Raw genomic sequence first — 19,693 nt, forward strand, 5'->3', positions numbered from 1 at the left:
TTATATTTGTTTTTACCTGAAGTTCTGGCACAGAGAGAATAGATTCTTCTGAGGCTGATGACATCTCTTCATCCTCATCTTGTGTAAAATCGTCGAAGTCTTCTTCCTCCTCCTCCTCTTGTCCTTCTTTCTCTCCTCCAGCTTCAGGACCAGCTGGTGTCCCAACAGACTGGCCATCCATACTGGACGAATCCTCTGGTTTTCCTAGCGGGCTACTAAATTCTGCTTCAATATCTGTTGTGTATGAATGATTCTTAGGAGACTCACTGCTTACTTGTGGTCCAGCAACAATGCCTGCATCCATCTGCTGTTCATCACAGGGGGGTGACTGCAAATCCTGTCTTTCCTCTTCTCCCTTCTCTTCGCATGATGTACACTCTTTTTTTATTTCTTTCAGCTCATTTGGACACGAACATGCAGCTTCCATGTTCAGCTCCTGGCCAAGATCCAGCATGAACTCCTCCTTCACTTCAGCACATAGAAGATCCCTCTTCTGTAATGGATTTACTTCCTTGATAGCATCATTTGAATCTTCACGTTCAATTTTCACTGCTTCATCTGAATCTTCTAAATGAGGCAGAAGGTCCACAGATAATGGCTCTGAGGTGTTTTCCTCCCCTGTCTCTACCACTGTCCAGCTACAGCAGTCACTGTTATTTACCTTTTCCTGGCTGCCATTATTTGAAGTGGCAGGATTCATACTACGTTCCTTCTTGGGGGAGACAGCTGAGCATGAAACGTACAACTCTTGGGGTTCAACCTTGGGCTCAACTATAGGATAGGCATTTTGGTTATTTACAGCAGGGCAGGAAGGAGCCAGATTCAGCTGTTCTTCATTTTCAACAACAGATGATGTAGAAAGACCAACAGGGTTAGGAGAGACTATCAATGAAGGGATTGAAGAAGTCACTAGAGGCTGATTTAACGGACATGGGAAAGTGGATGGATTTACCAATAATGTTGTAACTGGAATAGCCTGAGTGCCTCTACCAACTGTTGTATTTATGGGCTGAATCATATTGCAACCATTGCCTATATTAACCACTTTCACTGTGGTAGCAGGTACAGTAAGGATGACAGGAGATGGCTGAATCAAAGGTGAAGTCTTTATCAACGGGGCAGATTTTGTCCCTTTTTTCTTTTGGTATACCTTGCGAACACCAGGTTTGCGGATTTTTGGTCCAGCCAAAGCTGGCAACATTAGTTTTGGCTGAAAAGTTACAGGACTTGAGGACACTAGGGCTTGTGGTACAGCAGCTGGAAAAGGTTGTCTGGAATCAGAATGTGAAGTGGAGAGCACATTCTGAAATTCCAAGCCATCCCCACTTCCTACCACTGCTGGAACATTCAAAGGTTGCACTCCTGGCACAGTCTGCATAACTGTAGCTGGCTGGATTAACCGAGGAATTTGAACCACAACTTTGCTGGGAGGAGCTTCTGACTGGGATAACTTCACAGTTTTCTGGATGTTCAAAGTGTTGGAACTGGGCTGCAGACAAGGACTTGGTCGAATGAGGACAGGTTTCAGAGCTGAAGACCTTTGCCTTCTCCAGGCTCTCCTAGAGAATCGATTGGCAAGGGGCTTTAAGGTCAGTACTAGTCCCTTTGGCATGAGTAGAGGGTATTTTTCATCACATTCTGTGTCTGAAGTTTCCTTCTCTGTCCCCAAAAAGACAGATTCTGCATCAGGTGAACCTGGCATCTCCCTGGCATCTTCTGCTAATTGCTTCAATTCCCCCTGAATGGAGGGCAAACTTGCCTGAAGGAAACAAGAATTTATTAGTCCAGTCCATAGGCTCTTACTGTCTTCAAACAGCACTGCAAAAGGCAGGCAGCAACTTGCTTCTTAAAGTAAAGCATATTTTATTTTCTGCTTAATATTCACAAGTTTTACTCAAAAGTCTTCAAGAGAATCTAAAGGCCTGAAAAGAACACCACAACCAAACTGTTTTATAAAGGCTCCTTTAGAAAATACAAGACTTAGTGGGAAGGAAGCTTCACTGAGATGGTAGACTCCAGCATGCCATCAAGAGGACTGAATTTCAAGGACTCCAAGTCTAATTCTTTCCACAGACACAGACTCTCTTGTGTCTTGTGTGACCCTCAGGCATGGTCATTATGCCTTCAACTTAGTCTTTCCTTGTGCAAGGAATCTCAGAGAAAGAGCCCCTACAAAGTATAAGGCATATAACAAAAATAACAGCCACACTTCAGGGGAAGATAACCTTTGGGGGGAAAAAAAAGCGCAAAAAACAGACTTCTTCTTTCCTCTTAGAAAATTACGTATTAAGGGAGAACAGCCTCGCTCATAGGTGTGATGCAGTGAGAAAGATGGCTAACACAGGCTCCCACGCAACACAGTCAGACCACATTTTGGCTGTAGCCTGACAAACAACTCACTCTAGACCTAAGTTGTAAGGAAAAAGAGAAAAAACCTCAAACAACCAAAAAAACCCCCACAAACCTAAAACAAATCAACCAAAAAAACCCCACATGCTGGATGAAGAAGCAGCAGAAACTGTACCTTTAGCCAGAATGGCAAGCGATGTTCTTCTCTCTCCACAGGTGGTTTCCACTCATTAGGCTGGATCTCCTCACAGCACTTGAATAGAATGGGCAACTGTTTTGTCTTTTTATAGTACTGTGTGGAAGAGGTGGGGAGAGAATGCAAGACAAGAAGATTGCAGTCAGAACACCTGTCCAATAATTGGTGGGAGCTAGGCTAAGGATCGTGCTCTCTAAAAGTCTTCTGTGCAAATCAAGTGATCCAAATCATTACTATTTCAATAAGCTACTATCTACATAAAACATTAAAAAGGAATAGCAAAGGCTGAACAAGAGCTCACTGCCATCTTGATTTCTCTGGGAAAAAGCATTAAAGATCTAGCAGATGTGCATGCATACTAGCTTTGAGAATTTCAAAACAGTAACTAGAGTACTTGCAAAATAAAGAGGAGGCGGTCTTTTTGAAGGAGTCCTCATCCCTAATAAAAGGATCACATTTTCTTTTAAGAAAGTGTCAGCACAGATGCAAAAAAGGTCCTTGGAATAAAAAGCACATCTCTTTTTGTATGACCAATAACAGACAGACAAACCTGAAAAATACCAAAACACAATCTGAACGTGTCACTCACTCTGATGATATTATCAGGGGCTCGATTCATATTGAGATTCTTGATTCGCACTGTCAGTTGGTGGGCAGTTTTTGTTGGCAAAAGATACTTGCTGATCAAAGGCTTTGGAAAATCTGTCCCTTCAAAATGTTTCAAACCTAAAGCTAATAAACTGAAGAAAAGGGAGAGAGGGATGGAGGAGGGGGGGGGAAAAAAAAGAAAAAAAAAAAGTCTTTTAGAGAGTACTCCAGATTACCATGTGGATGTTCTGTTCCACAATACACTGATATCCCCAAAGTTTGCATCCTAGTAGTTCTCCAAATGAAAAAAAAATCATTTGTACATATTTTATTCAATAATTCTAAACACATACTTGTCCTCTGCCTTGGTGAAGATAATCTTGTCCCGGGGAGGGTTTGCTTTCAAGGAACATATTGGCAGTAACTCTGGATACATAAAGACTCTCCTTGTTGCCAAAATCCACGCCACTTGCTTTGGTAAACATGGAAATTCATTGGCTGGGAAAAGAATTGACAGATGAGGATAGGCACATTCATGGACAAATACTGTTATTCACTATGATTTGTAAAAAACTGTTTCTTTTATTCCCTTCACTGCAAATACTCTATCACTTTCTACCTGGTCTTTAGAATATACATATTTCTTATTTTTTGCTCTCCAATTTAGACTAGCAAGATGTCCTTGTCTTTTCTCTTTTCCCTTTCCTCCTCAATTCAACTTGTGAAAAGCTCTATTTATTTCAGATACGTTCACCCTCTAGGCAGCAGAAAAATCACAAACCAAATCCTTTGAAACCAACAGTTCAGAGTATTAGAGGCAGGGAGGCAGGAAAAAGAATGTTCCAATCAAGGGAACATTTCCTTGATGTGTTAACACATTTGAATATTTATGTACAGTTTCATAACTTTATTGATGGACCTCTGCAGCTAAAAATATTATCTGCAGAACAATGAATTACAGGGCTGTGATGTCAAACAAAAGTCTACAGCTCATATAATATGCTTTGCTGTGTTGCACGTTTAAGCAGTGATAAGGCAGTCAATGTTGATGTTTTTGTCTAAAAAGACCTTATAAAGAACTAGAAAAGAAAATTACATTTCAAACAGCAAACAATCTGGACTATGTCTCATTTGAAAGGTTCACAGCATGAAATAACGCTCATGGCAAATGCTTTCATGCCTCCTGTCCATTCAAATACATACCACTCTTTTTCACGGATTTGCGAGGGCTCCAGTCAACCTGGACTTGGGCATGAAAATCTTCAATGAGCTGCAGCGCTCCCTTCAAGTTACACGGCTGGAACATTGTTTGAAACTTAGGGTTGAATGACTGACGAAGGAGCATAGAGCTGCGAGCAAAGTTACCGAGCTCGCTCTGCAAAGTCAAACAGAAAAAGAAGATAAAAGAAATGTTTTCAGATGCAAGGTAAGAACACATGAATATAATGCAATAATGCAAAAAACAAAGGCTTGTCAAGTGACAGGCATAAAAAAGTAAAGGGTTACAGATATCTTCTTATTTCTGAGCATTACCAATCTGGGAGCAACAAAAGGTCTTTTTTTTATTTTGGTCTGATCATATGAATTCCCCAACATTCTAGACCCTTTCAAGGTCACAGAATGTTCACTAATTATAGAAATTGTATTTTTTGAGCTTTGTTTTCAGTGTTTACAAGAAAACAACACAAAAATACATAGACATGTCAATTCAAAGCACCATTATTAGTCCACACAACATATATTATTTCTGCAAGCACTGAGCACGTTAACAGTACGCTAATGACATATTCCCTTTTTAAGGGTGGATGTCCATCTCAACTTAATGGGACCAAATAAGAAAATTAAGCTCTATAAATACCTCCAGTGACCAGTGATCACTAAAATTCATGTAGCTCCGATTTTAGACATATCCTTACCAAAAACATCCTGGTGGTACTGGCCTCTGAACTTAAAGCAGGGTTGGAACTCGCAAGAAGATGGATTTGAGTCAGAAGCTGAACATGCTGGAAGAATAAAATCAGACAAATGAGATTTTTTTTCAGTTCATCAGTAATCCATGAAACTGGAAAGCAGTCTAAAGCATAAGTATAGAGGCACAAGAAATATCTCCCGAGTGCCCCAAAAATCAAGTTCTGACTACAAACACCTTTTAAACAATAGATGGGAAACAACTGATGGGAAACTTTAATACCCACAGTCAGGAACCTTTTATAAAGTTACCTTTGATACTACAGAGATTTTGAACATGCCATCTGTTTAAGTCTTAGGGCAAATTCTTAACTTTTGTGTACAAATCTCATACCATTAACAATAAATACAGAAACAATATATTTTTTCTAATTAAATATTTAAGTATTTCTTAAGAAAGCTGTAACATCATGGCTTCAGCAGTCAGAACTCACCATATGCACACATTTAAACACCATACATCTTGTTTTACTGTTGAAAAATTAAAATGCTTATATTCTCTACACGTCTAACCCAAGAGCCATGTTTGAGAGGTCTGTGTCCTTTCCTTGCTGCTACAGACCAAGACATGACACTGTATTAGGTATGCAAATTAATAAGCAAATTAATAATTTCTCATCAATACTTATGTCAAATTCATGCAAAACAAGTGCATTTTGCCCTCATGAGACTGAGTTGATAGTAAGCTTCAAGTTCCGGCGGGGGGAGTCCTCAAGCTTTGTATGGACATGGAAAAAAAAAAAAAAAACCTCCTGAAGCGCAGCTTCTCTCCTGCCTCTCTCCCCCATTTCCAGACAGCTTTTAAAATGTTCAAAGTGAATTTGTGTATAGTTTTGCGGGGCAGAGGGGAGCGAGAGGACGAGAAGAAAAAGACAGAAAAGGGAATCTCAACTATATCAAGGGGAACATCCTCAGAAAGTAGTAAAGAAGTATGTGAAAACAGAAGATTTTGACAGATAAATGATTTCACAGTCAGAATTCAATCATGGCTGAGACCGCTATCTCACATGAGAATGGTACAGATGCCAAAAGATGAGTTCTACTTCCCACATACAATTTGAATAGACTTTTGATGCGGAATCAGACAGCAGCATGCAAATATCATCTATTAAAGCTGCAGCTTCAAATATAGCACTTTCAATTAATTTCTAAAAGAAACACACTGAAGTGCTTGCTGTACCATTGGCTTTCCCCTGTTGCAGTATATAATGAATATTCATTAAGTTAATAAACTTGATAATATTTATTTTATTACCTGCTGCATTTGTTGCTGGAGCCTCTTTCTTTGCATACTGTCCAAAACAAGGCTTTGGAGCGGCTTCTCATTTTGCGGTTTTGATTTCTCTGTCTCTTGCGGTGGCTTGGTTGAAGACTTCTTCATTCTCAACTGTTCAAGTTGTTCCTTCACTGTCCGGTGTTGTTCATTCAGTAAATTGGCCAGAGGCTCTTCAAATCTGTTTGAGATTAGGCAGACAGAATTATGGTAAGCATATGATTTAATGATTGTTCACAATCAATTAAAACATTTTAATATCTGTGATGCACAGTTTAAGAGCCATCACCCCCTGTACCACTCACTTTGATAGTATACTTCAACTTGGAGAGGAAAAAAGAAAAAAAAAGGTGGGGGGGAAAAAAAAAAAAAGGCAGAGTATTTATAAAGCCGGCTTGTACAAGCAGCTTTTAATCTACCAAAGGATTAATGCAGTTCTGGGACACAAGCCTGAAACTGTTTATTCTAAGCAAAGTTAACACTCTTGACCACCATTCCCAATAACACTCCGTGTTTGTTCTACTCAAGTGCTCCGATACAGTCAACAGTAGTCAGGATCTAAGAGAATCCAGAATACAGTAGAACCAACCTTATTTAAATTATAGCATCAGGCAAGGTCTTAACCCAAACCCCAACCCAAGGTATTATGCATGGCATATTACCATGATGATCTCCAAAAAGATCTCACACCAACTCAACATTTAAAAAAATTAGTCACGGCATTTATCTAGTTTTATTCAGGCCACTCCATTGGACATCTGTTGATACTACAGTAAGAGCTGCTACTCTAGCAAAAAAGGGGATGTTTGTAGTCCTGTCCTTTCAAAAACGGTTTCAAATGCCCCCTGCCTTATGACAGATTTTTATTTACTTCAGCTGTACCAATTAATATCCTCCTATATGACTTCTGCTAGTGATCACCTTTCTTTGCTAGAACTGGCCTGAAGTCAGTTATAAATGAATATGTTCCAAGATTCTTCTCATATGAGGTATCATAAAAACAAAAAACAAACCTAGCAAACATATTTTGCCACAAAACAACTTCCTTAAACTTCAAGAAATCCATATACAGATAAAACTGGGGAAGAAACAATTGAGAGGAACTACCCATCAAAGAAAGATGAATACAACTAGCCATTATCAAAAATAAATACGTACAAACAGTAAGTGAGAACACAAAGTTTCCCTGCTTTTAGTCTGTAGCTGGTTAAAGAACTGCTGCACTCTTCTCTAGTACTGCTCATCCAGAGAGAGGGGCAAAAAAAATTCCAGCTGTCATTTTAGCTCCTTTCCCAAACAGATACAGCTTGATCTTGAGCTGATCTGCCCCATAAACAAGGAGACACCACAGTTCGCTTTTACTCAGCTTCTGTCATTGTTTAAATAGAGAAGTATCACTGTCTAAAAAGAAACACATTATTAATCAAGAGCCTTTCCTCTTCAAGGCATTATTTCAAGAATAATCCATACCAATAGTCATCAAAAGCTAATTTCTAAGCTTAATAGTTGTTTCAGACCTAGGCCTCAGCAGTCTTGCGCAGTGCTTTTCCTTACAAAAGGTTACCATTATGTCCAAATTATTTACTTAAAAAAATAAAAGACGGGTACACACTTGGTCAAACCAGTTCCTCCATAGCTTCTTATTAACAAAAACATATACAGCAATGTCCCACTGTCCACTGCTTCTCTATCCATTGTTTTGAAGTTTCATCACCAATAATCAGGAATATCTTAACTGTTGTTAGTCTAACAGATGAAGCGAGTAACTTAAACAGTGAAGCAATTTTTCCATAAGAGTTAGTGTAATAAAGGGGGGGGATATGGGCAAGGACTTCAGAAATACATACAATTTAAACACTCAGGGACAGTATATATAGCACGGAGATTTGAGAGGCAAGAGCAGTATCATCAACTAGAGATGCTGCTTTTTCAGAACAGATCACTGTTTTGGAAGATCTCAGCCATTTCATCTATGAGACCAAACACTTGGCATCAATCTTTTACTGTAGGTGTTCTTGCTGCCTCTTTCCGAACAGTTACATTTTCATCAGATGAATCACTATCAGTGAAGTCAATCAAAGGTGAAGGATGGGGGGGGGGGGGTAAAGGTAGGCATTCAGTCTCATAGATGAAATGGCTGAGATTGTCCAAAATAGTGATCTGTTCTGAAAAGGCAGTATCATCTTTGGTGGATGGCAGAGTACAGCTGTAGGTGACCACGCTTTTTTTTTTTTTACCGTCACGGCATTACTATTAAATTTTTCTAATACCACAATCAAATGATCCTACCGAAGCGCCTGCGGTGTATTAAAATTTGGCCGTGACTCTGTGACATTATCTTCATCTTCCAGACCTTCATCCTCCATGTTTGAGAAACCCATCTCATCCTGAAACTGATAAGAAATGTGCAGCAGTAGTCAGGAATCAAAAGCTCATGAGACACATTTAACACCAACTGCCTTTAATTCAGAGCTCACCATGATGCACTACTGATGCTCTTAGCAAATACTTTCATCTTTGCTAGGCGTTTACAGAATGTCTTATATTAGCTCCTTCCCAAAAAAGTGTCCCAAAAAATTACACTTCTGTGGTAGGGCTCCTTTCACATATTCAGCATTGCACATCTTACAGAGGTCCCCCTTTACAGCTTCAGAAATTTCATGCCAAATTTGAGTCAGATCTATTCCTCAGTGCTATATCCAAATTATCACTTACTGTCTCAAACAGCTCCTCCATCAGTTCATTCACTTCCTTTTCTGCAAGTAAAATTAAAAAGACATATGAAGCTTCCTTCTTCCAAAAAACACTTAGCAATCCTGTCATAATGTCAAACTGCTGAAGGAATCTCTCTTGCAAAGCGTAATCCCCTCTTGCAAACAAAGAGGACCAGGAAGGAAAGATACTCCTCCTTATGGCTGGGCCCCAGATAATTTCAATTAACAGACTTAGAGAGAATGTTTTGCTTCAAATATGTAGCCCATAAAATTTTTTTTTACAATTAAATTTAAAATTATGTCAGCCTCTAATAAGACCTAAAATCAGTATGCTTTATTAAGAGAATGATAAGTGATATGCTCGTAAATCTGTTACCTCAGACTGTAATGACTTACAGAAAATTTAATTATACTCAAGTCAGGAAGCAGGCATTCAACTTCTGACTTGGCTGAAGCTTTATGAAAGACAGTGTACTGTCTTAAGTTTTATTCTTCATTCTTTGCTATGGAGTAAAGTTGCATATGATAGCAGAGTAGCTCTGGCTAGATCCTTCCATGTATTCACAGAAAGACAGTTCTACAGAAAAGAGCTGGTCAAGTCTGTAGGCAGGTTTTTTTTTTTTTTTTTTAATTAGCCTTCACTGCAAAGTCTTTGCAGCAAAACACTCACTTTGCAAAATGAATTACTAATCCTAACAAGAAAGCAACTGGGGTTCCTGAAGAACTTACTGGTAATTCTCACAGCACGATCATTTCTGAAGTCTTCTGTATCTGGTTCATCCAGATCTTCCAGGAAGTTGTATTCAGGGTCATCATCATCATCTGCTTCATCTAATAAGAAATATGTTTTGTAACATCATTCCCCTGCACCACCAAGACCAAGAAGAAGTCAGTAACCAGGAGAAGTACTTAGTTTATTGCCTGACAGAAAGAGGACTAGGAGTACCATTTGAAATTAGCAATCCGTTCATTTTTACGGAAGCAATATCAAGACCGCTTTTTTTTTTTCTTCAAGCTGAACTACTAGTATCCTTGTTTGTAGCCATTCCCATTTAGAAAAGCTAGATTTATTCTCCATTATCTGAATTTCAGCTAAGTTTAAAAAAAGTGAAGTATTATTATTCCAATTTTTGCTTTACATTCAATTTGTACAAACGTAAGCAACAGGTAAATTCAGGACAAAAGGAAGTCAAGCCCCGAAGTATGTTCTTGTTTCTCATAGAAGAACAAAATAAAGTTGTTTCTACCAAAACAAGTCATGACCCTACAAAGGGGGACACTACACACAGATACGCTGTCAGCTTCATGATACAGCACAATAGAGTAAGGGCAGAAACACATCCTAACTTTCATTTATGGTTGCAAGTAACCACATGTGCAGTCTAATAAACATTTAAGTGAGTCACCTGAAGTTAAAAAACAAACAAACAAACAAACAAGCCCCCCCACAAATGTCCACATGGAAGGTGAGGAAAGCTGATGGTGGACAAACATACCCATATTACTAAACATGGTAACAGCTGCAGCCAAGAACATCACGTATAAATGGAAAGAAAAAGCTCCAGGCTTTCAGTGAAACCACCAAATCCACTGAACAACAACAACAAAAATCCGTCACGTACCTTCATTCTCCACATCATCATTCATGAGTCCTCCAAGCCACCTTTTCCATTCTTCATCATCTGCAGTATTGGGGTCATACATATCCGGTGTAATATCCGGGGCTCGGAGCTCAGCCTCCAGCTGACCAAGAGGAACATCCTTCAGTGGTCTCTTTGATCGTGTTCGGAAGGCAATGAGGCTGTCTTCCAGAGACTGAAACATGAAGAAAAAGCACAATGGAATTACAGTTTCTCTGCTATTTTTCCAGCTTCTCTGACAGTAGGGTTTTCAGCCTGGCCAAAAATGCAATACCAAAGATATTAGATTCTTGCCACAGAAGTCATTTACTTTGGTACTCCGTCAAAGCCAAGCTTTCATCACTCTAGCTACTACATTGATTATAAATATATTTTTCCATCATTTACCTCATGCAAAACTGTATGTTCTACCTAGAAAGCTAATCTCCCCTTGCAATATTTGATCCCTTAACAGACGTTTTATTCTGCTTGCCCTTTCCACTAACTGTAATAATTTTTTCCTGAGCAGCAGTGCAGGACTGTTTCTTCACAACTCCTTACCCTTGCATAGTAACAAGGATCAGTAATAATTTTCTCATTATTAATATGGAATAGTGGTTTTATTTACAACCAAGCTTCCTTAAATATTAATAGCATATTTGCTTGCAAAACGCGACTAAGCTGACAGGATAACTTTAAAAAGGAAAAATATATTAATTATGTAAATATCATAGAATTACATTTAACGGTTACAACAGAACTGAGAAAAGTATGAGTGTAACACAAGTATAGTTAGTATACAAGAAATTAAAAGTATACATCACTAATAACTGTTTACTGACAGCTACTTCGACACACTGAGCTTTTGTCCTACACGCTACACAGATTCAACTCATTATTTATATCTATAAAATGAGAGCAAAATGCAGTAGCATTACTAGCAGAGAATACCAGAAAGCTACCTTCTAAAATATTTTTACTTGAACTAAAAAAAAATCACTACTGCAGCATCCCCAAATATGTCACCTGGTAGGAATCCATGCATACTGGGCTCGAAGCCAGTTCTTCATCCACTGCATGCAGTTTCTCCATGAATGCGCTGTCTTTGCTTTGCTTTGGTTTAGGAGGTGGTGGAGGTCCCATGGGAACTACTTCAGCACTAATATGTCTAACAACGGGTGTAGTAACCTTCTCCGTCTAATTAAAAAGACCTTTGTGTTAAAAGGTTTTATTTAGAACATAAATTTCCAAGGACAAGATAAGTCTTTTTTTTTTTTTCCTGTTTGACCTGACTCTGGCACAATGTAAATGAGAGTAATGCTTTAAAGAGGGAAATGGATTCCTCACATTACATTTGCTTTGATTTTCAGAAAGTACACAATAAATTTACTATTCAAAGGCTTGCAGGGAAGGAGACATTTGGAAAATTTGAGTATCGGTCTCAGCATTACTAGAACTGATAAATCTGAACACTAATATTTGTGGCACACTCTTGATCCTCCCAAAACCAAACCCATGGTGAGTGGAATGTAGAAATATCAGTACATTATTAGTACTTCATCTGGTTCCCTCATACTGCTCCAGTGCCAGTGTTCAATTCTCACAGTTACTTTCTCATTCCTCTCTGCTGATATTCAGTCACTTTCTGTTCTTATCACATTGACCATATGCCTTCCAGTGATATGACAGGGCATACAGACACCACAAATATCTTTATGCTTTCATCAAAAGCACTGTCTTCCTGAGCCAAGCACAGGAGACACCTCTCCCTGCACTGCTCTCAAAAATAACCAGAAAAATAATCATCATCTGAATCTGTTGCCTTTTTTTTTTTTAAAAAAAAAAGTACTGCTGTTTATTTAAGACTAAGCTCTTTCTGCAAGGGTTGCACTTAATTGCTTATGCAGGAACCACTGCAATGGGACCCCAAATCCATATAACACCTGTAATGTCACCATAACATTAAGTATTAATATATATTTTTTCTTTCCTCATTAATAATTTAGAAATAATGAATGAAGGCTGTTTCCTAAGAAAGCAAAAACTCTGTTGTGAAGTTTACCTCACAGATTGTCCCTCCCTCTTCATCAGATGATCGCCTTGTCCTAAATCGCTTTGCTCCCCGAGGAGAAGAGGCAGTGCTCTCTACATCACTTTCCAACAAGCTCTGTAGTGCCAGAGAGAAGCAGAACACAATCAAACAATCATACCATAATCAAACCCCGTTTCAACCAATATTCCAAAAAAACTTTTTTAGCCAAATTAATAATATAGCACTGAAGAAAAATAACTAGGTAGTCTGGGATGATTTAAAAGTTTTAATGTGTTAAAATAGAGCATTCTACTGTCTCAGATAAACACGCAGACAACTGCCTGACGAAGAGACCAGATCTCTGTACAAGTTATGCTTACCTCTTCTGCAGTCTCATCCTCATCCTCATCTTCAGGCTGGTATTCTTCATCGGATGAATCATCTTCCTCAAGAGGAATGTCCACAAACTGAGGGGGCTGTAACAGACCAGAAGAGAGATGACAAGTTTTTACAAGTAAAATAAAGGGTTATATTCTAATGGTACACAATCAGATCAAATATTTGTAACAGAGGAAATACACTGCAGCTCAGAGAGGAAGCAGACTACAGAAAAAGGCTGAAGAAACCAAAGAAATTATTTTAATAAGATTGGTAAAGTAAAGTAAGTGGTTTGAAAAGGTGCAAGAACAGACACAAATGATTTAGCATTTATATGATAGAGGCATTGCATGAGCAGATGCTATCTCAAAGATACGCTTCTAGCACTTGAACTGCCATTGGCCTCTACTACACCCACTTGCTGAATCCTGTCTAAGCCTAGACTTCAAACCTTTTGGAGCAGGCAGTGCTCTGGCCAATAAGTTGAGTTCCAGGTCATATTTCCAGGTCGACCTACAATACATAAAACCGGTCCGGGGAGGAGCGCCTTGCAGCATGAGACCTGGGATGTGACAAAATGGGTAGCTGGACCACCTAGAAGGGATCACTTCCTGTGGCATGTCATCACCTTCTGCAATTCCTCTTTTCCCTGCAGAGCGCTCTTCTGGGCTCCCTGTGCAGGCTACGTTAACTGCCTTGTCCTGCTTTGCATACCCTGTGTGCAGTGCTCCTCATGACAAGTACGCCACCTGCACTAGAAAAGCAGGAAGCCAGACACAAGCCTGCTCCACCCCTTCAAAAGATTCCCTGCTCAGCAGGGCACCTCTAGCATTTTCTCCAATTTCCCAGCAGTCGTTCACTTACCTTCACCTCATTTGCCTTCTTGATTGGAGAAATATTCCATGTTGGAATCACCTAAAGATAGTAAATACATATTAGCTGTCTCTGAAAAGCGTGAACACAGTATTGAAACGAATGAGTACTTGAGCTTGAGATCCTGCTCTCCAAAATAACCAAGTAACAACAGACTTTAAACAAATGCTTTCTAAACTGCTCAGGTGATCTCTACGGACAATAACTTTGGTATAACAGATACTGTCAATGCACTACATTTTCTAGCTCTGATCTGTTTCTACCCTGCTAAAAGGAATTCTTTTCTATATAGTTGTATAAAAAAATATACGCGCAGAATTTATCTTTTCATTTTAAGCTTAAGTCACATAAAACCTTGCTTTACACTTCTTTTAGTAGTCCCAATAATCAGAGAACAGCTATGTTGAGTGTGTGTGTGTGTGGGGGGGGGGGGCTGCAGAGGAAGTGCCACAATAGTAAAAGCAGATGACATACCACTCCTTTCTCCACAACTTCCTTCAGTTTGGAACGAGTCATTTTGGGTTCCTGAGAGTTTAAAAAAAGAAAAGTGCAACCTGTTTAGCTGTTTTCTTTAACTACAAACTTTTCCCCAATAACTCTTTACTAGAAGCCACCTCTTATTTTTCAGCTCATTATCCTTTAGATGTGATGGGAATGATATCTAAAATAACCCCTGATAGTTCTGTTTAATAATTAACACTCACAAATAGATACTACTCACTTCATCCACGTGCCAAACCTGTTAATGAAGTGTAAATTATGATGCTACCTGTTCTCTCCCTGTGACATCATGGGATAGACCAAGCAGATAGACTGATGAAGGTATCATGCATTTGAATAGACAACAGAAAAAGCTTTTACTTACAAACAAAGGTATATCCTCTGTCTCACTAATGGCTGCTTTCATCATGGCAACCACATGTTCATTTGTGATCACTTCCTGCAGGAACATAAGAATTATTTTTAAAAAGTCTCCTTTACATTCTGTTTGTTAAGATTGAAATAAACTAGCTGGGAACATGATGGAGAGAGAATCCATTTATAACATATTCTGTAATTATAGTATAATAAAAAATATTATTCAATGATTAGACCAGAAAATGTAAAGTAAGCACAGCAATGCAAAAACATTTGCATTGTATTCTATGTGAATGCTCAAAAGAAGAGCTTACTGGCAGAAGGAAACACGAAATGGTCTAAACAAAAGCCCAAACCAGTTTCCCCTTCCTCCTGTCATATGATCAGTAAAATGTGCTGGTCTCAGCCACATGAGAAATGCTGCTATGCAGCTGCAATAGAAAACTTAAATCCTTAAGTTGCTCATTGGTTTCTAAAATAGTAAAGGTCTAACCCTGTAGAAAAAGTATGTAATAATCTACCCTTTGAAACATTGCGCTACATCATTCAGAGAACATTAGATATATCTGGAAAGAAACACAAGAAATACGGAAAGGGAGAGGAGACCTCGTACCAGCAACTACACTTTCTGAATGCCACCATGAGGTTCCAGGGAAGGTAGGCAACTCTGAGATATTTACAGCCCTTCAACAGCGCYACGTGATAGATGAAGGCATTAACTTAGGGCACTCGCACAAAACCAACAGGTGAATATGTCCAAAAGAAGGGTCATAGCAGCCTCCAGGTTCTTTGACACATGGATGGTAAAAAGGGAAAATATCCGAGATTATCTGGATTAGAATGGTACTGAGATGCCGTGGGAAAATAAACACTATTGCTCTCCAGACTCAGTCATGCAATAAACTAAAATCTACATTTAAGCACTTCTGTATAGAATTAGAGTTCCTCTACACAGCTGTGACAGCATGGATATTCTTGTCAAAGTTTCTTTCTAATTGGAAGTTGTGTGATGGGTTTAGGCGGGGCTCATTAATTATGAGAAGTGCATGTCTATCCACACCACCATCAGAATTTCATCAGGACTTTACCATGAAACAGTTCACTCAAAACAGGAAATGAATTCCCAGTCTACATCTCTTCACCTGTATTCAGAAGCATGCATTTTAGTTCAACTACCTTTGCTACTTGCTGCTATTATGGTACAGTAAAACAGACACATCTGCTACTGTAAACAAATGGAAATCAGGGATCAATACTTATTAACAACAAACCCAGGTCTAGATAACTTACACATATACCACATGACTCTTTTTTTATAGAAGGAATTAGGATGTGGATTTCTACTAAGCCTTCTCTGTTCATGAAATCAAGTGCTACCATACATACTATACTCAAATCTAGATCAAACTTTCCTAAACAGCTGGCTGATTTTCCATTCCTTGTACTAAGTCATAGTCCCACTACACTCACATGCAGGATGTTTCGCACATTGACAACTGTCAGGTTATGTTGTTTAGCACCATCTTCTAAGGTGCGATCAAGGGTATCATCTAGCTTGATGTCACAAGACAAAGATCCCTCCTCTTCTTGACGTTTTCCTTCTCTTTTCCGTTTGGTTGCCTTTCTCTTCCTCTTCCTTCTCTCAATATCCTCTCCATCTTGCTCCCCTGAAAATTAACGATAAAAATTAAATCACACTTAGACAGTATGTGACTAAAAAAGAGCTGGAATTTTGTAGGCAGTAAAGTGGCAGTAGCTTTCCAACAGTTGATAAGGAAACCTTCCAAATGCAAATGGCCACAAGGACTAGAAACAGTCTTTTAAACGGAGGATTCAAATTCTGCAGGATCTGAATGAGTCACATTAGTCAAGCAAATAAGAGTTACATATTTGACATCTCTGCTACAGTGATTCTAGAGAACAGTCTCAGCAGCTCTTTCATCCCTTTTCCAGGAGCTGTTATAAGTAAGAATTCAAGCTTAAAACAGTTGCAAAAATTCAGGCACCCTGAAGCAAAAACAGATTACAGTTTCTAGGACGTAAAGTGCATCCCAAGTGGCAGTGTTTTGCTGACTAAGGGCAAAGAAGGAATCAGAACTTCCTTTGAAGAACAACGGTGTTTTTAGTGACTGAAAATTGCAGAGATCAGCTCCAGCAAGTTTCATTTGGATGCCAGAAGTTTATTTAGCCACTGTGTTACAGAACACAGGATGAAAACTTCAGAAATTGTTGCAGTTAAACAGCCCCTTGTCATGGTGTAGACACTTCCAAGTTCCATATCTACTGTATTAAAGTCACAGGTCTGTTCCTTGCACAAAGCTTACCCAATGGAATAAACAGCCCAACATCCTCATTTTCCTCATCAGTCTGCTGGGGCCACTCACCAGCTCTGGTGTTCTTCAGTGGCTTCATCACGGCAGGATTTCTCACTGCCAGCTGTAAAGAATGTCTCACTGGAGACTCCTGCACTGCAGAATGGCTGTCAGTCAGATATGGATCCCTCTGCAAAACTACTTCCTCCTCTGTATGCTGTTTAGGAGTTTGCCCTGTAAACAGCACATATTAGGTTTCAGTCAGACATGCCATACAGACACAGCTGGGCAAGGTTAAGAGCTTACCAAATGAAGCTGTATTACAAAAATCTACTACGGTCAATTCAAATCCGTTAAATCAACTGCACAAGTAGGGCTCCCTAAACTGGCCTAGCAAAGCAACTCAGATAAGTGAAACATTTCAGCAGTGGTCCCATGGCACTATTCCGATGGGAACAAACACAGGTTAAGAAACCCCCGCGCCCAGCTATTTCAGTCTTGCTCCCTCCATTATCTGATTCATCAATTTTGAATAGGCAGGCTCAAAACCATACCTGCAAATCGATCCAATCATTAAAAAAAAAAAAAAAARAAAAGCAATTATTTGTTTAAAGTGTGGTCACATTCCCTGTTGTATAAACAGAATTGCAACTACAGAAATGAACAGCTAGGGGCAGGCATTCCTTTATTCAGATACTTTATTTGCAGCCAGAATAGCATACTTGACTGCAACCTTAGGATGCAGTTTCACAGACACCTTAGGCTAATTTAAGAGTATACTACTGCTGAAAGGGGTAGCTACACACCCTTCCTAACTCCTATTCTGCAGTCCTAGAGGTTATGCAGGCCTGACTGAAAACTGACCACTGTTCCACCCTCCTCCCCTCACACAAAACGGCTGCTTTCGGTCAAATCAGTGAGCTAATCCAACCCCCGCACAGCGGCACAAGAACCAGAGACGACTCTCCCCTCAGGGCAATGAGGAAGCACTGTCCCTCTTTGCTGCAGCCTGTAGTTACATGAGCTTAAGATGATCAGCAGAATATAACTGAAACCTGAGGTTTCAGAAACACCTTAAACCAGCATGAAAAGATAGTCACCTAAACAAAAACAAACAAACCAGCGCACCCACACCATGGCATTTTTTCCTGCTTTGTGCTGGCACAGCTATTTGCATAGCCGGGCAGTAAGCAGATCAGTGAGCTGATCCAGATGGAGACGAACCTCCCCCTGCAGACGCGCTTTTGGCTAGATCAATTCCCCAAACTCACTGAACGCAGAGACAAACATGCATGCCAGCAAATGAGAAGGAGAAGAACAGAACAAACAATTTGGGGAAAGAGAGAGAACAACCACTTCTTTCAGTAGACTTAGAGAAGACTGGACCTACAAAATTGGCATCGTTTTGCTCACGAACACTCCTCCTCTCTTTCACACAAGCTCACTTATCACAGCTTCACTGGCTAAATCTCAGAGTGAGTAGGGTTTACCCAGGCTTTTCACGTTAACTCAGTAGGTCCAGAATACCTACATTCTGTAACAAATTTGTAACTTTCTGTTAACAGAAGTACCACTTAAAGAGGCTCTTGTAAGGGATCGCAGCAGATTCCTATATGAGCGCCACTAAATAATTCTTTCAAGCATTTGGAAAAGTGATCTTGTGAGAACGAAAACATACATACAAAACTGCAAACACTGTTTTGGGGAAAAGCACCTTTGCTCTTTAACGAGTCTTTACATATCACTAGCAAAACATTTAATTATAAAAACTAGATGAAAGCTATTTCAAATCAAAGCCTATATTTACAAAGGCTTGTCTGAAGACTAGTCAGTAGTGAGATATCTTGCACAAGACACAGCTACAAGATATATTTATGAAAGTTATTATTAGGACTGATCACTACACACGGTCCATAGAATACTAACCGCAACAAAGGCAAAACCAGGAAGTTCTAAATACTCAGTTTTCCAACCCTTACACAGGTCAAGCCAGGTATTACAAATGGGGAAATTAGAAAAAAAAAAAACCCCTACTTCTAAAGCATTTAGCATTTGGTAGTATTAAGACAAGTATCTTAAGCCCTCCTTAAGTTCCCTAAGATTTCTGGARAGGAAAGCAACCTCTAAAAATAGAATGTTTGCTAATTTCAACACTTCAGATCAAAAAATAGAGAGGCTTCATATAAACCAGTTTGTGAAACTCTCCCTCAGCTCACCCTTACCGATGAACAGAAATCACACCGTCGAGCCAAAACCAGTGCCTGTGTGTGCTCCGCAGAAGTGAGCACTATTTAGGCGCTTCAGAAACACATTTAGCATGGCTTCTCATAAAACTGACGAAAGAAGGCAAGTGTGCTTGACACAACTCTAGGTGTTTACCGTTGTCAGCAGACTCGGGCGAAGGCAGAGCCTCTCGTGCGGCCTGGCGACCTCCGGCGCTCTCCTGAGCGGGGCCCGGCGCTGCCCTCACCGCGAGCCTCTTTCCGCCCTTGAGAAAGGTCTCCGCGGGGTCCCGCCGCGCCCTGGCGCCAGC

The 19,693-nt window shown here is 39.6% G+C and overlaps 1 protein-coding gene across 6 annotated transcripts in view; it reads right to left on the bottom strand.

The window, feature by feature from the left end:
• The window catches only part of GON4L (gon-4 like), a 29,580-nt gene extending 9,916 nt beyond the window's left edge, over positions 1-19,664 (bottom strand). For 2 of the 6 annotated variants that reach the window (XM_026091508.1, XM_026091514.1), the window contains exons 1-19: positions 17,173-17,356; positions 16,319-16,515; positions 14,856-14,930; positions 14,465-14,515; positions 13,982-14,032; positions 13,120-13,215; positions 12,770-12,874; positions 11,734-11,904; positions 10,711-10,903; positions 9,818-9,919; positions 9,090-9,130; positions 8,664-8,767; positions 6,357-6,555; positions 5,050-5,136; positions 4,337-4,508; positions 3,487-3,631; positions 3,135-3,285; positions 2,525-2,641; positions 17-1,759 (exon numbers count right to left, since the gene is read on the bottom strand). In XM_026091508.1, the coding sequence (XP_025947293.1) occupies positions 17-1,759; positions 2,525-2,641; positions 3,135-3,285; positions 3,487-3,631; positions 4,337-4,508; positions 5,050-5,136; positions 6,357-6,555; positions 8,664-8,767; positions 9,090-9,130; positions 9,818-9,919; positions 10,711-10,903; positions 11,734-11,904; positions 12,770-12,874; positions 13,120-13,215; positions 13,982-14,032; positions 14,465-14,515; positions 14,856-14,930; positions 16,319-16,515; positions 17,173-17,260 (3,888 nt within the window). In that variant the 5' untranslated portion in view covers positions 17,261-17,356. Of the gene's footprint in view, positions 1-16; positions 1,760-2,524; positions 2,642-3,134; positions 3,286-3,486; positions 3,632-4,336; positions 4,509-5,049; positions 5,137-6,356; positions 6,556-7,532; positions 7,753-8,663; positions 8,768-9,089; positions 9,131-9,817; positions 9,920-10,710; positions 10,904-11,733; positions 11,905-12,769; positions 12,875-13,119; positions 13,216-13,568; positions 13,745-13,981; positions 14,033-14,464; positions 14,516-14,855; positions 14,931-15,461; positions 15,636-16,318; positions 16,516-17,172; positions 17,395-19,539 lie in introns of those variants that run through there. The other 4 variants (XM_026091510.1, XM_026091509.1, XM_026091511.1 and 1 more) reach the window with 4 other exon arrangements.
• Positions 19,665-19,693: the final 29 nt, after the last annotated feature.

The sequence above is a fragment of the Apteryx rowi genome, unplaced genomic scaffold, assembly GCF_003343035.1.
Source record: "Apteryx rowi isolate R43461 unplaced genomic scaffold, aptRow1 scaffold_908, whole genome shotgun sequence".
Classification (NCBI taxonomy): Eukaryota; Metazoa; Chordata; class Aves; order Apterygiformes; family Apterygidae; genus Apteryx; species Apteryx rowi.